The sequence below is a fragment of the Phragmites australis genome, chromosome 14 (assembly GCF_958298935.1).
Source record: "Phragmites australis chromosome 14, lpPhrAust1.1, whole genome shotgun sequence".
Taxonomy (NCBI): Eukaryota; Viridiplantae; Streptophyta; class Magnoliopsida; order Poales; family Poaceae; genus Phragmites; species Phragmites australis.
The window spans coordinates 893633-906356 of record NC_084934.1 but is presented as its reverse complement, the minus strand read 5'-3'; the positions used below and the strand labels follow the sequence as shown (position 1 = coordinate 906356).

Genomic DNA, 12724 nt, shown 5'->3' with positions numbered 1-12724 from the left:
TGATCTCTTAAATACTTTTTTGCCATTTGTCATCCGGATTAGTTAGCAAACAAATTTATCTTCTCACTCTTCCACCCTTAGTACCTGGGCCACTACTTAAGCACCTTTCTGTCGGTACCTTTGATTACGGATCATCGGATTTTAACCAATGAATGGTTCACATCATCTGCAAGCACATTAGAAACTCTCTAATACTAAACACTTGTTCACATCATCTGCAAGCACATTAGAAACTCTCTAATACTAAACACTTCTCACATGACAAAGGTGTAGTAATACAGCTTTACAATGTTGTAACTTGTAACACCCTATCAAAACATAGAAAAATTACGTATTCTCCTACATCAGCCTAATGATGACGAAATTAACAAAGTGTGACTCCATTTTTCATAGAACGCTTCCTCTTTGCAACTGTAGCTTTTATCTCTCGAATCTCACAAGTATACACATAGCTATAGTAGGGTGGTATCTGAGACCTCCATCCTAGGGTCTCAAATTTCCCATGAGGCTTAACGCTTCCATACAACAGATCTTGGAATCTTATCTTGGGAACCTCCTCTTCCGAAGAGCGTTGATACTGCTGATAAACCATGATATCTTCAGAAGGTGTAGCCATTCTCATAAGCTGTGCAGGTCTATTTCGCTGCAGAAGATCAAATGGATTCTCACCAAATTTGGAGACATGCTTCTGGATGAACCCTTTCAAAAAGGCCACAACCTTGCACCAAAAGCGGACGTCAAAGTTGTCCCTCAGCAAACGAGAGGTGACATTTGCACGAATGAGATTCCCGTTCAGCAGCCTGGCTATCTCCATGGCCAGGTGCACGAGCCTCGGGTCCATCTCAGGATCCATGCTTCCAAATGTAAGTGTCTTGAAGAAATACCAATACGCCTCATAGGATAGATACTTCAGAGTCAGAGCCTGCGTTGTTCCAAACTTCACGATATTGTCAGACCGACTTGTGACTATGATTTTACTACCACTTGGCATGCACCGTTTAGAAGCAGAATACAGCCTCTTCCATGCATCTTCGTTGAGATCCTCTACTAACTCCACAACAACTAGCAATCTCCCATCTTTGTTCGAGTTTGACACGCCATTTTGATGTTTCATTGCACATCCTTCTATGAAAGTAGCTAGATCATCATCTGTAAAATCATGGCCCCGCAAGAACAATATTTTTGAGAAATGATCACGGACTCTTTCATATTTACAAACATGAGCGACAAGGGTGCTCTTGCCGACTTTTCCGGGACCGATAATTGGTAGGACTTCCAATTCTTCAGAACCATTAGGTTGTGTGCGTAACAGGAAGTTGATGGCAAGTTCTGCTTCCATCTGGCGGCCAAACATACAATTACTCAGTAGGAGATGCATGTTGTAAGGCTGGCGGTACAGGCGAAGGTAGCTTGTCAAGAACATGACCAGCTCATTTGAATCAAGGATCATGGAGCTCAAACTGTGAAGCGCCTTTTGCAGTTGTTCCAAAATCTGTGCATTTCTACTGGAGCAACAGAAACCTTTCAGAGAAATTACTTTGGACAAAGACAAAGAGTGACTCACGACCTGATCTTTGACCTCCTCTTTGTCATGATGTTGGTATCTGAAGGTGTCGAGCATGTAATAGCCTCGGTGCATGGCATCACTCAGCATGTCCAGCTGCTGGAGCATAGCCTGGTTTGTGATGTGTCGTCCCATGGCCTCGTCGACGATGACCTGCGCCCGAAGCAGGACCCTGCAGAGGCGATCCTCCAAGTCCAGTGCCGTCGGCTTGGAGCTTCTGCTGATAAAGAAATTTATGGATCTAGTTGTCAGCTCACCCAGGACTGTAGAAAAGAGAATCTCCATTAGCGGACTATATCTCCTCAGGAAGATAACACAGCAGGTCGATGAGAGAATGGACAGTGATCTGCAGAATGGAATGAGATGTCTCTAAGCCAAGACTCCAAAGATGTATCAAGAGCAAATGAGAGAGAGAGATTACTTGTTCCAGTCATGCAAAAGGCAAAAAGGTCAGTCCACTCCAATAGTCATAGTTATCGCACGCGATATTTGACTTTGGGGCTCCTTTCGACCGTCCCGTCCAATAGTTGATATTTTGTTTTCTTAAGTCGAAACATCTGGTCGCAAAAAAAAAAAAAACCCCGAAAAAAAGAACATCCATTCATCCGCTCTAATCCACCGTATACGCCATAACATCTGATCGCTTGGTTGGTGCTATTTCCAGCCTCCATAGTCTTCCAATACGGATTGAAATGATCTTGACGAACCCCAAATAGTCCTTCGTCCACCCGCATCGCCATATGAGGTGTCGCACCCTCAAAATTCCAGAACGAAATCGAAGAACAAGATGGGAAAAAAAATCTCTCTCGCATCCCTCTCTTCTCTTCTCGCATCACCGCCGTCCTCATCGCTACTGTTCCCATTCCACGCCACCGTCATCGTCGTTCTCGACGCGCTGTGGCCTCGCCTTGCCGCCGTCACCCCTCAACCACTCCCCTCGCTTTGTCACGTCACGCACGACCTCGCCGCACTGCAGTAACTCCGTCGCTCGCACCACTCCGGCGCCATACCCGCCGTCCTCACCGAGCTCCCCCGGCCGCCTATAAAAGGGGCCGAGCCCCCTCCTTCCTCAACGCCTCACCGACCATCGCCATCACCATAGCTCGAGCTCGCCGACGCAGAGCACCGCCCCTCACGGTGAGACCCTTCTCTCCGCACGAACCAAACCCTAACCCTAGCTCGGCTAACTCCGTACCTTAGCCTGTTGCCGGAGCTCCCTCCGTCGCTGATCAGACCAGATCCCGCACCGCCGCCCTCGTTTCCCCGGTCACCGACGCCTCGCCGTCCCTATTTCGCTGCCCAACTTCCAGATCTTCCATCTCCCGTGATGCCGGCCGCTCTCCCCATCTCTCTCGTTCGATTTCGCCGAACCGAGCCAGCCGCCTCTCTCTCCCTTATCCCTTCGCCTGCCAGGGGGGGCCCACCGACTTAGCCGAGCCACCCAGCTGAGCCCCCAACGCAAGTGAGCCGGCCCGGCTGAATCCGAGCCCGAGCTGAGCTCAACCCGGGCCGATCCCATCCACCCCGTGCCGAGTCCGAGCTGAGCCAAAAATGAAATATTCCTCCTTTTTCCTGATTTTATAATTAGCAAATCTTCCGAAGCCTATTTCTTCTCTGTTCTGACTCTATTTCTGATGATTACCATCAATATTCATCTAAATTTAAGATCTATCTAACCATATTAATTTCATAATTTTTTAATCTAATTAGTATTTTAAATCGTTTATGTGTTGTCCAAAATCTAAAATTAGCTCTTTAGTTAGTCTTATTGTAATTTTAGATGTAGATAAATTAGATAATCATGATCTAGGCTATACAAGGAATATTAGTGTCAATTTATGCTAGTTTAATTTGTGTAGATAATAATTAAAAGTAATTTTCCTTTAGGTAAATAGTAGCTTGATTAGGATAGTTAATAAATAAATACCTGTTAATTAGATAAAATACTAGATAAATATGAATTTGGGAATATGACACATATGCACTCAATAGTGTAGAGTAATTAGCACGTAGACCTCATGTTTCCGATTTACATAGTAGTAGATAACAATAGAGCATAAGAGCCGCTAGACCTGCTCTCTCTAGTGTTCGTTCCTCGTTAGAAATTGTGTAGAAGTTTTCTGATCAAGTGCTTAACGCTTAACGATACTCGCTATCATAGATTAAAAGAAGTGTTTGAAGAAGACCTTGAGAATCGGACTACGAAGAAGAAGCATATGAGGACTACAACGGAGGCAAGTCTTACACCATTAATCATTTTTCACCCATGTATTTAAATACAATCAGTAGAGTCTTGTTTTAAACTATAGTAAATATACATGTTTAAGTTGTTAACTCTAATTTAAAATACTGAGATAGTTATGTCCTAGCTTGTTAAAGTCATACCTTGTTATTAATTACCTTTATTCCGTTAAAACTCTAGAAAGTTCTCAATATTAACTATATTGATTGTTTAGATGATTGCTTGTTTATTAGCATGTTTAGATATGCTCTGATTAAATAAAAGAATCATTATAATAATATGAATCATGTTTTTTAAAATGTGTAAAATATGGTGAGTGCTTGGTAGCGTGTGTGAGTGAGTGTGTGTTTTAATAAAGAAACCCCAAAGATGATTTGACAGGGGTGACTAAGACGAGCATGATGTTGAGAGACACTCACATCGATCGTATAAGGACCAGTTTATTTTGACATTTCACCTAGTGATTATCGTAGAACCACACGTCTTGTATGGGTAGGACTTGGCATCATACCTCACTAGCATTTGATTCAGTACCCACCTAGGCGGTAGGGATTGCAGCGGGAACTAAGAGAAGACTTGGGTTGTGCTCGGTTCAAGATCCGGCTGGTGCTATGTTAAAGGCCGTGTTTAAGCCATGTTTAAGTGAGTATGATGTTTTAGGCCTCTAGTGGTCTCGTGTGTGGTTACCGTGGTAATGTTGGTAGGTATAGATCTCGTTATGCCAGTTTCAATCATGATGATGGTGTGGGTCTATGCAAATCGTGTGGGTAAAGTTGTACAACATCTGTATAGTGTAAATCTATTCGAATAGTTGTGTATGCGGTCATGAGTAACACTACTGTGTGGTCTTAATGATTAGCTTTATGGTGTAAGTATTCCTTGATGTGTGGGTGGACAGTGTGTCCATGTTTTTGGAAATACAAGCTTTGAGCCTTGAGTTGGCAAAGACATGGTGTCTACGAACTATAAAACTTGAAAACTAGCGGGACAGATTGCATCTCCTTAAGGGTCAACAACCTCGTAATCTTAAACTCAACTATTGTTTTCTCAACTGTTTTGAAAAAAGCTTTGCAAAACTAAACCCTTGTATTAAGAACTGGCTTTTCGCAAATTAGAGACTATAGCCTTATCTTTGTTCTACCCTTATGTATCTATTTATTTCCCTTTGAGATAGGACTTACTGAGTAACTTATGTACTCACTCTTCCTTTGTTAAAATTCAGTTAAAAGATCCCAAGAAAGACTACACCGATAGCTATGAAGAGTAGAAGACTATGGCTTCGTCCGCCCCTAAGTTGCCTGTAGGGCTTAGGATCTACCCGTTGAGTTCCGTTACATCGTAATGTTTTAATTCAGGTATAATATTCGAAGTGTGTCTATAATATCTATTTCTGTTGAAATTATGTGTATCATCTACTGATCTAGAGATTGATATTGTTTGCACAGGGAGACCTAAAGGAAAGGTCCGACATGAGGGGAGGAGAACATGGCAATATGTCAAAGCCGACCAGCTGAAAATGATAACCAGTCTCCATCCGCCAGGCAAAACAAAATCTAAGATCCATGTTGCCTCCTCAGAGACTTTGTCGTTAAGATAGCTCACAAGAAACCAAGGCAGGATCAAAGAGGTTGAGATCTATGAATCTGCAATAACGCCTCTAATGAGGGAAGCAACATTAGAAATGTCGGAATTGCTTGATCCTCAGTTTTCATCTCAGATACTCCACAAAACCTCAAACGGAGTACAGTGCTACCTCTACTGCTGCTGATCTTATCGACAACCACAAAATCCCCCACCTTTCCGCTGATGGCATCAGACATTGCACCTTCAGATGTGTGGATCTGGTCGAGAACAAGGAGGAGAGGAAGGTGTATTAAGGCTGTCAGGCCCAATAGTCGCCGCCGTCATTGCCACACGAAGCATGTTGTTATTGCTTGTAGCGCTGTGTGGAGGATTGGGAGCAGATCCGACAGTTGCAGAGCGTAGAAGAACATCCTCTTAAGAGGAAATTTTACTTTGCCTTTTAGGCCCAAAAAGAGCTGGAAAGAGAACCCTTGTCAAGCATGCCTGTAACGGCAGAAGGGTGCGAGATCACTTCTCACAAATCATGTCTCTCACCCATGGCGATCTTAAAGATGAAAACTTACTTTTGACTCTTAGAAGCTGCGGTGGTGTAACCAAGCATCGGCACAATGGCTTAGATGAAGAAAGGGTATTGGTCATTGTTGAATTAGATGGGGATAGGAATTCAAAAGGTCAAGATTGGACTATCATTGAGGGGTTATTGGACAAATTATACTCTACCTTTTTGAGCATAGTCACACAAGTCGATCTGACAAGATTGCAAGTATCGGTGCAACAGAGCCTCTTAGATTAATGCCCATAACACAAGAAGCTTACTGGTACTTCTTCGAGCCGAGGTGCATACATTTGGAAGCACAGACGCGGCAGAGCACCCAAAAACGGGCATGGTGCTGGAGATGGATGGAAGTTTCGCGTTGGCAGACATCTTGGGTGGACTGCTGAGATGAAATTTCAACGCTCGTCTTTGGAGCTTGGCGCTCGCAGTCCTAAGAGAATTCAAGCAGAAAAACCTTTTAATGCATGATGCACGCCAGACTGAAACTGATCGTTGGGAGGCGACGAAACCCGCATGTACCCCCAAAGTAACCGAACAGTTTGTGTTTCTTGATGACTATCAAATAGGTTCTTCTGCGCATGGAGAAGTTCCTAAGGTTTCGTTGCAAGATGTCCTGTTTGGAGGTGCTAGGCCTCGAGGAAATTTCGATGTTTTTGGGTTGGAAATCCCCCATACCACCTCACTAGAGCTATGCGTATAGCTGCGAGATACGGAGGACACCGCGTGTGGTTGCCAGGAAGAAGAGACTAATGCACAAGATTTGCAGCTGACCTGATGATCATCTTCTGTACATCTTAGATATATATTAGAACTTTCCTTCGTGATAGGATTCTCTCTCCTTTTCTCTCACGATTCAACTCGAAGAAAAACTGTTGGAGATGAATGAAAATAAAGAAAATAGGAACGGGGAAGGAAACATGAAAGGAATGAAATGAATGGAAAATAGTTGGGATAGTCTAATCATATTAGAACTTTGAGATGTCGATGCCAAGCTGCTTTTAACTTCATTTGGATAAAGAGAATCGACTTCTCTCTCTCTCTTTAATTCCTTCTCTCAATGCAAGGCTCTATATAGAAGCCAAGAGGGGATAGATGGTGCGTTATCTTCCTTCAAGCAGAGGGAGAAGAAGCAGCCGGCGTCGACAACGGAGCTCCGGCGGGTACTGGCCGTCGTCTGCTATCTTCTGCATGCATGCGTATGTGTCTTCTTGTTTCCCCGCTCTTCAAATTGAAAGCTTTTAAATCTCAAAACTAACAAATCAAAACTCTATAGTATACGTTTTGAATCTGGTTTAATGGTTTGTGACTACAAAGTTTTTGGCTTGAATTTGGGAGCCCCGAATACAAATTGAAATTTCAGTTCTTATTTTTTTAGAGTCTGTAGATTCCCTTTTTAAAGATTTAATCCGAATTGGAACTTATATATATATTTAAAAAAAAGGTTTTTGTGTAGATTTGGTTATTTTTAAAGGAAATGTGTAGATTTACTAGCTGTATAAGGCCTGGTCGGTCTGGTGTGAATCCGGCCCAATTATCTTCGGCCCATTAATTACTCCGGCAAGAAGGAACGATCGGCGACGCGGTGGTCGTCCACCTCTCGTTTGATTCTAGGCGAGTAGCAACCAAATTACACAGTCTTCTCTTTGTGATCGCTTCGAATTCCACACCATCCCTCTTCAAAACATTCAGCCTATCTCACTTCTCTCATCGGCTGTCAGGAGAGCTGAGGTGATCTCACCAACATGGCGATGTTTCTCTCTGCAATTTTGAGCGACCTCACCAGCAGATCCGTATCTTTCCTGATGGAAAGATATCGGGAAAGATGCTCGACGCCGACGGTGGAGGAGAGGCTACAGAGGCTGCTGCTCCGGGTTCGCGTCGTCGTCGAGGAGGCGGCGGAGCGGCGCATCACAAGTCAGGCGATGCTGCATCGACTGGACATGATGAGAAAGGAGATGTACAGAGGCTACTACACCCTTTACACCCTGAGATGCCGAGCCAACGAAGAAGACAAGCATCAAGTGAGCCAATCTTTTGCACCATCCCAGCTCAATTCTGCCAAGCGCGTCCGTCTCTTTCGCAGCACTAGTTCGGATGAACGAGAACATCTCCAGCAAGTTGTTGGCTGCCTCGAGGCCGCCACTGAAGATGCGAGTGAGCTTGCTGTGCTCCTTAGCGGATGCCCTCGGCTGTACCGCCAGCCGTACAGCATGTACTTGATCTTGGACAAGTGCATGTTCGGTCGCCAGATCGAGATGGAGCACGTCGTCAGGTTCCTGTTACAGGCAGAGGCTCCAGGTGATGAAAATAATCCTGATGTCTTGCCCATCATTGGCCCCAGAAAAGTTGGAAAGAGCACCCTCGTCGAGCACGCCTGCAACGACGAGAGGGTGCGCCATCACTTCTCTCAAATTGTGTTCTTGAATCTTAGAAATGAAAACATGGCGACTCCTGGAGATGCTGTGATCAAGTATGAGAACCCTGCCTCACATGGAGAAAGGGTATTGGTCATTGTTGAACTGGATGGGGATAGGTTTTCAAGAAGATTGGCCAATGAAAATATCGACGAGGGATTGTGGCGAAGACTGCATTCGCCTTACATACGTGCGATTCCGCGTGGCAGTAAAATCATAGTCACCAGCCGATCGGACAAGATCGCGAGTTATGGAACCACATCGCCGCTGAGATTACAGTTTTTTGACCGGGAGGCGTTCTGGTACTTCTTCAAGGTGCGCTTGTTTGGGAGCACGGACGCGGCCGAGCACCCGAAGCTGGCATCGATAGCAATGGAGATGGCAATGGAGTTGAACGGGTGTTTCCTGACGGCAAACATTTACAGTGAATTGCTAAGATCAAATGTCGACGCTCGGTTCTGGAGCTCGGCCCTTATAATCATAAGAGAATTGAAGCAGAAGAACCTGTTTGGTGGTGCACACCAAGTTGCTGATTTCTGGGAGGTGCCTGAACCTGTGTATGTGCCTAGAATGAATAAATCATCTGAAGATTTTGTAGTTCTTGATGACTATGAAACAAGCTCTGCTGACCACAGTGCCGTTACGACTACGACCACGACGGTGCAAGAGGTCTTGCTGGGAACCGCTAGACCTCAAGGGAAATTTGATGTTCTAGCGTGGAGATCTCCCATACCACCTCATTTCAGCTACTTTTTGGGCTGCGAGATACGCAGGCCTCATGTGAAATTATGAATGTTGAAAAATTGATGTTATTGTGAAATTAGCAAAGTGATTTAGTGTTATTACACTTGTTGATGTTTTTGAAACGTAACCAGTAGAAGAGCTACCGATTATATATAAAAAGAAGAAAGCTCGACGGGCTCACGTACAGAAGCAACCAGGAGGGGCCCTACAAGACGGCATCCCCCCAACCCGTAAAAAATGCGAAAGAAATAGTGAGCAAACGAGGGTCTATTCTTGCGACATAAAGTACCCTAAGTGGTGCACCCCAGCAAAAACCCAGATGTCAGCCTCCTCAAGGATGATGGTCAAGACCCCAGCTACCAATGTCTCTCTGCTCTCAAAAGTGTGTATGTTTCTCTCCAACCAGATCTCCCAAGAGAAAAGTATTGTGAGCATCCTCAATGCCTTTTTTGAAGAGATGCAATTTGCCATTGAGGACCACCAGCCAATAATTGAGGTGCAGACAGGATTGCAAGGCCATTCTCTGTGAGCAAGTTGATCCACAACCAAGAGTCTGTCTTGGACCACGAGCCAGGCGAAGAACTTACATTTCGGTAGCAGCCACGCCTTCTTAGATGAGCTTTGTAGAACTTATGCGGATTGATCCTTTGAACATCAAGGAGTATGAAGATCAAGCAGTGTAGATGCCTTGACCGAAGTACTTCCAAGTTATGGAGTCGTGGACGTCAGGTTGGAGGCTGATCTCCCTAGTGGCTTTCCAAAGCCAAATAAATTGGGACATGTGGTCCCATGAGACTTGATGCGGTTAGGCCATGTCAGTAATCCACTGCCTTTGCGCCATCGCCTCCTGGAAAGAACACCTCTTAGCATCAAAAATTGCAAAGAGAAGAGGGGCATTGTCTTTAGGCATGAGACCCCCAGCCCAAGGAGAGTGCCAAAAGGACACATTTTCACCATTTCCAATCGAAATTGAGGTGACAACCGTGAAGAGGAATCTATCAGAATTATCACATGGTACTTCCATGCCAATCCAAGCCTTTTGCAACAAATTCCACTCATGCTAAAGCCAACACTGTCTTAGCACCATGCCAAAGAACTCAAGATCAAGAACCCTGAGTCCCCCAAGCACTTTCGGCCTGCAAACTTGCTTCCAGTTGACCTTACATTTGACGCTCGTGATAGGCTTGCAACCTGTCCAAAGAAATTGCCTCCTTGCTTTGTCGATTTGGCGCAAATTGAGATTGGAGCTTTGATTGCTACTAGAAAATGAATAGTCTGGGATTTCATCATAGCTTTAATGAGTGCAAGATGCCTCGAAGGCGACATGTTCCGTCCTTTCCAGGAAGTCATCTTCCCAATCACCTTATCTGCCACCGGTTGCATGGTCGTGGCCTTTAGGCAGCCTAGAGTGAGGAGCAGCCCAAGGTAAGTAATCAAAAAGTTAGAAATAATGGTCGACAGGCCAGAGAGGACCGTGATCAGGTCAATGTCATCACATATGATTGGTGATACCGATGTCTTGGAGAAGTTGGTCTCCATACTAAAAGCCTTACCAAAAGAGTGTAAGATGCGTGCGAGCATGGCCACGTCGTGAGGTGATAGGGTGATGAATACCACCGTATTGTCAGCATACATGGAGGCACGCATCTTGTCATAGTTGAAACACCCTTTGAGCCGCCGAGGAGCCCCCACCATGTAGCCAGGGAGAGCAACCGCTGGAGAGGGTCAATGGCTAGCGTGAACATCATGGGGGATAGAGGGGCCCCCTGTCTCAGCCCCCTCCCAAGCGCTACGGGTGCCCCCAGAATTCCATTCAGGACAATTCTCGAAGTGAAGGTGGCAAGAAGGTTTGAAAGAAGATCTCTCCACCTTTGCGGGAATCCTAGGTTCGAAAGATCTAGGAGGTAATCCCAGCGGACCAAATCAAAGGCTTTTGAAATGTCCAATTTGAAGAGGAGAGCGGAAGTGCGACTTCGGTGAATGAGCCTGGCTGCACCCCTAACAGTCATGTAGTTGTCATGAATGCACCGTTGCTTGATGAAGGTGCTCTAACAGTCGGAGATCAAAGAATCGAGAAATGGCACAAGCCGGAGAGCCAGAATTTTGGAGACTAACTTAGCAACTGAATGGATTAGGCTAATTGGCGTAAACTCCGAGATGGTCTCAGCTCTTGCATTTTTTGGGAGAAGCACAATGTTCACCGAGTTAAGGAGGTGAAGGCCAGATGACCACAGGTAAAAAAAAAAACCTGACGACCGCGACTACATCATGCTTGATGATGCACCAAGAAGCCAATGTGTTGATGTGTATGTGTTGATAATATGTTGCTTTGATATGCTCGTGGTACCATAATGATGTTTTTGTTTTTAATATGTATAATATACTCATGTGATTGGTGTTATGTGGATTGATGTGAGTCAAGTTTGTAAAAACTTCTGCTGGAATTAGTTGTTGATTTTGTTCATATGCAGGTGTGTCTTAAGAGCGAGCGTGGTCAGTGATAGGGACCAGGGTTAGGTTCAGGGAAGAACTGAGATCAAGACGGTCAGAATGTCACACAGGATGTTCGGGCTAGGGAATAATACACGTAAAGAATGATCATACTATGAAATATGCAAAAGAGATGTATGGGCTATGGTGTAATGGAGATGGATCATGCCAAGATGGGATATGGCGCAAATAGCGCAGTGGTCCAACACGATAATTGGGCTAGAGTTGCTAAACTAGGCGTGGACTAGGCGCATGTGGCCATGCGCAGTGGCGGATCTAGAACCAAAATCTAGGGGGGCTCTCTCTCTCTTCTTCTTCACCCCCCCCCCCTCCTTTTTTCTCTTCTTCTTCGTCCTCCTTCTCTTCTTCTTCATCTCCCATGCCCAAAATATGAAGGGGGCTTAGAGGGCTCTCAAGTGCGCCGAGGGGTGTAAGGACTTGAGCTCCAAGTCCCCCGGTGGATCCACCGTTGGCTGTGCGGGGTGTCTAGCAAAGAAGGATCGAATTAAAAAAAATTGATACATGTACAGGAGCATGTGCATGCTTGTTTGGTGAATTAAAAATGCTTGGCTCTGGAGAGGAGCAGATGCCAATGCCAAAGCACCACCGAAAGCTGCATGAAAACTGGTCTGTCGACCAAAGATGCAAGGTGGATTGTCGATCAAAGATGCAAGGGGGATTAGGGGTGATCAACCTAAGAATGCAAAATGAGCCGTTGCTTCTGAAGAATTTGCATGAATTCTATAACAGAGATGATCTTTCATGGGCTCAATTGCTTTGAATTAATCATTATCAAACTAGCAGGCTACCTGGTACAGACAAAAAGGGTTCTTTTTGTTGGGCCACTATTGGGGATGGAAAAACAATAATGCTATAGTATGATATCTGGCATGGATGGCTGTCTAGTTTGAGATATCCTGAGCACATGTCATATAACAGGAATAAGGCTATCTCTTTATACCAAACCATTCAAATACCAAACTTTAGCTCCCTCTTCCACCTGCCTCTATCTATCCAGGCAATGTTTTGTCAGTCAAAGTATATCGTTTAATGATAGGTTAGACACCCATACATCCCTCCTATAAATATGGCTATGGAAATCTTGCTATAGTTGAAACATAAAACTTTAT

The 12724-nt window shown here is 44.8% G+C and overlaps 2 protein-coding genes across 6 annotated transcripts; one reads left to right on the top strand and one right to left on the bottom strand.

Moving 5' to 3' along the window:
* On the bottom strand, positions 1 to 2928 carry LOC133890934 (putative disease resistance protein RGA3). Of its 5 annotated transcripts, none has more exons than XM_062331577.1 (2): positions 1986 to 2928; positions 1 to 1827 (listed from the first exon to the last, which is right to left on the bottom strand). In XM_062331577.1, exons 1-2 carry the CDS (start codon positions 1996 to 1998, stop codon positions 365 to 367), a joined length of 1476 nt encoding a protein of 491 aa, XP_062187561.1. In that variant the 5' UTR covers positions 1999 to 2928; the 3' UTR covers positions 1 to 364. The 5 variants fall into 5 exon arrangements, with proteins under 5 accessions (XP_062187561.1, XP_062187559.1, XP_062187560.1 ...); XM_062331575.1 differs by having other exon boundaries at positions 1 to 1910; positions 1986 to 2927; XM_062331576.1 differs by having other exon boundaries at positions 1 to 1910; positions 2760 to 2925.
* Positions 2929 to 7072: 4144 nt separating this feature from the next.
* LOC133891162 (putative disease resistance protein RGA1) lies at positions 7073 to 9152 on the top strand. Its single transcript, XM_062331884.1, has 2 exons — positions 7073 to 7142; positions 7665 to 9152. Exon 2 carries the CDS (start codon positions 7689 to 7691, stop codon positions 9150 to 9152), a length of 1464 nt encoding a protein of 487 aa, XP_062187868.1. The 5' UTR covers positions 7073 to 7142; positions 7665 to 7688.
* Positions 9153 to 12724: the final 3572 nt, after the last annotated feature.

Excerpts from the sequence above, each read along its gene's own strand:
- LOC133890934 (XM_062331575.1), bottom strand. The coding sequence starts at position 1,849 with ATGGAGATTCTCTTTTCTACAGTCCTGGGTGAGCTGACAACTAGATCC.
- LOC133891162 (XM_062331884.1), top strand. The coding sequence starts at position 7,689 with ATGGCGATGTTTCTCTCTGCAATTTTGAGCGACCTCACCAGCAGATCC.